This window comes from Montipora capricornis, chromosome 3 (assembly GCF_036669925.1).
Source record: "Montipora capricornis isolate CH-2021 chromosome 3, ASM3666992v2, whole genome shotgun sequence".
Classification (NCBI taxonomy): Eukaryota; Metazoa; Cnidaria; class Anthozoa; order Scleractinia; family Acroporidae; genus Montipora; species Montipora capricornis.
In genome coordinates, this window is record NC_090885.1 from 49,305,141 (window position 1) to 49,307,680 (window position 2,540).

At 42.0% G+C, this 2,540-nt stretch overlaps 1 protein-coding gene across 1 annotated transcript in view; it reads right to left on the reverse strand.

Annotated features, from left to right (window-relative positions):
* Nucleotides 1–1,141: 1,141 nt before the first annotated feature.
* The window catches only part of LOC138040449 (uncharacterized), an 8,437-nt gene continuing 7,038 nt past the window's right edge, over nucleotides 1,142–2,540 (reverse strand). The window contains exon 2 of the mRNA XM_068886175.1: nucleotides 1,142–1,990. Within this exon, the coding sequence (XP_068742276.1) occupies nucleotides 1,142–1,990 (849 nt within the window). The remainder of the gene's footprint in view (nucleotides 1,991–2,540) is intronic.

The following is a 2,540-nucleotide window of genomic DNA, read 5'->3' on the forward strand; positions in this document are numbered from 1 at the left end:
AGCTAATTGGCGAAAACCGCAGACACTTTATCTATTACTGCGGTACTGCAGTAACATGGCTCCCCAACTGTGTTTACAGTTGCAAAGTATTAAAACTTTGAACTTGCATGTAAATATTACATTTCATTTTAATTTACTAAGTTCGAACCTATATACACTTTCCCCAAAAGATACTGTAAATATCTGTTCAAACGTCAAACACCAACGGTGAGGTTTTTCCTTGGAAGAACCCATTTGTGTCTAATCTGTAACATTTGAAGATATTCTGTACGCCATCTCAGCCATAATTCATTTGCACAAAACTGCACTCTTCTCCATCTTCTACGAGAATACACGTCAGGTCTTTGAAACTTTCCTGGAGGCGGTACCACTCGTTTGGGTTTCATAGTGAAAAGGTGGTTAGGCGTTAACAGCTCGGGTGCTTTTGCGTCAGACAGGTAGTCAATACTGAGAAGCCTTGAGTTGACGATACACACCACCGTCACAAATGTTCGCACAGTTTCATCATCGAGTTGGTTTCCATAAACCATGGAGTTGGTTTCATCAGGAGAGGTTCAAGAGCATTGCGCACCGTGCGAATGAAACGTTCCCTTCACACGCACCTCCCTTGTGACTACAATGTGGTGCATTGAACTTAAATGGGATCCACTCACATTTATTTCTCAAAACGTTCTCTTGGAAGTGGTCTTGATTCATCTCGGATAATGCTGTTTTAAGCTCGTTTTGAGCACCAATGAAGTTGGTTCCTTGGTCGCACCTCAGTTGTCTCACTGCGCCTCTGCGATTCACAAGACGACTTGTCCAGTGAATTGGCAGTCTCCAAACGAACACTCCTCGATCCCATACGCCTAAACAGTACTCCATAACGAATTAATAGTTCAAATGTCCCGTTCCCAGAATAAAAACTCGATGCTTCCTATCGACTGACACATTTTCTCTTCTTCTCTTCTTTTCGGCTTGTTGTAACTCTGAAAGGGTTAACTCCGTCAATGGTTTCTCTTCGTTTGACCTTGCCACTGGTTCTCCTGGCTCTTTGACTTCTCTTGCCAAGAGCTTAGATTTCAGTGGTAGACATAGAGCTATTACTTTCGGAGCTTTATACCAACTGGATACACCATCTAGTCTTCTCCTTTCAAAATGATCAGGAAACGAACCAACAGTCTTGACTTCGGTCTGCTCTTCTGATCCCAAAGTGCGAACAACCTGGGGAGCTGCTGGCGCCGAACAGATGAGCTTTTATACGGTACTCAGCTACTTCCTTTGACGGGTCTCCGTTCAGCCACCAAAAGAAACGCAATAGGTCTTTATGTTCTTCCCAGACCACAACCTGATGTAACACGCTCTTTATTTCCGTCCTGAAGGAAACACTTTCTTGGCGGAAACGACACAGGATCCCCAACAGATCATTCATAAAATCAGGACTTTGCAACAAGTAGTCATTGAGGTTGACACCATTGTACTGCGCTAAATAGTCAAATACTGCGTGTATCTGTCCTGGTTTCTTGGGATGGTAGACTCCTCTATGAGGATTATAGTTAACTTTGCTATCTTGTACTTCAAGACGATCAGCAGGGACTCTTTCTGCACATTGAGAAATTAGGTCCTTTATAAAGGTCTTGTAGTCTGTGAAGAACGTAGGCTTCTTTTTGAATCTTTCATTCAGTTGGTTCCATCTTTTTACAGCAAGCTGACGGTTGTTGTCAAGACACACATTGTCATACTTCAAGGGAAGTGGCATTTTGTACCTTGAAGTTCCATCAGATTGCTTCTTCACACCGTTCTCCAGGATTCTCAGAAATCTCTCATCTACCACGGAATAGGGTTTCTTCTTGTCACTTGTCTCAGCAAATTCAGTTTCCAACACACGAAAAACTTTCTCTGGGTCAATGATCTCTTTAGCCTTTGTACAGAATGCAAATCCGCTTGGAATTTCCGACTCTTCGACTCTATTGTACACACCGTCCCCTTCTCTATCCTCTATGTTACTTGACTTGAAGGGTAGTAATGACCGGCATATACAGTCTGTGTTACAGCTCCTGGAGGAAATGAAGGTGCTGGGGCTCGCCAGCTACATGTTGTAGACTTAGGTGTAGATGTGGTAGTCAGAACTGGTCCTTGGGAAGGATGGACTGCTGTGTTACCCACACTAGTACTTGTATAGTCACAGTTTCTTTTGTGAACTACAGTCTGTTTTGTCAGTTTTTCCTGTGAATTGAACGACTTTAATTCTAGAAATGCCTTTTTGACCAATCCAGGCAGAAATTTACGATTCCTCATGTAATGGAAACAAATAGTTCCCAGTTCAATTTGCCGTTTTTAATTCCTAGGCAAAAGTTCATCTCGCGTTTGTATTTACAACACAGAAAAGCATTCATTGGAAAGTGAAAGAGAAATTGCAGAAACAAAGGAAAGTTATCAGCTCCTTCCGATATACTGTATACAAGCATCCGTTTTAATTAAATCCTCGTTAAAATGAGGTCCTTCATCGAACGGGAAAGGTTGACAACATCATAGAGATAATTAAGCTTCAATTTGGAAAA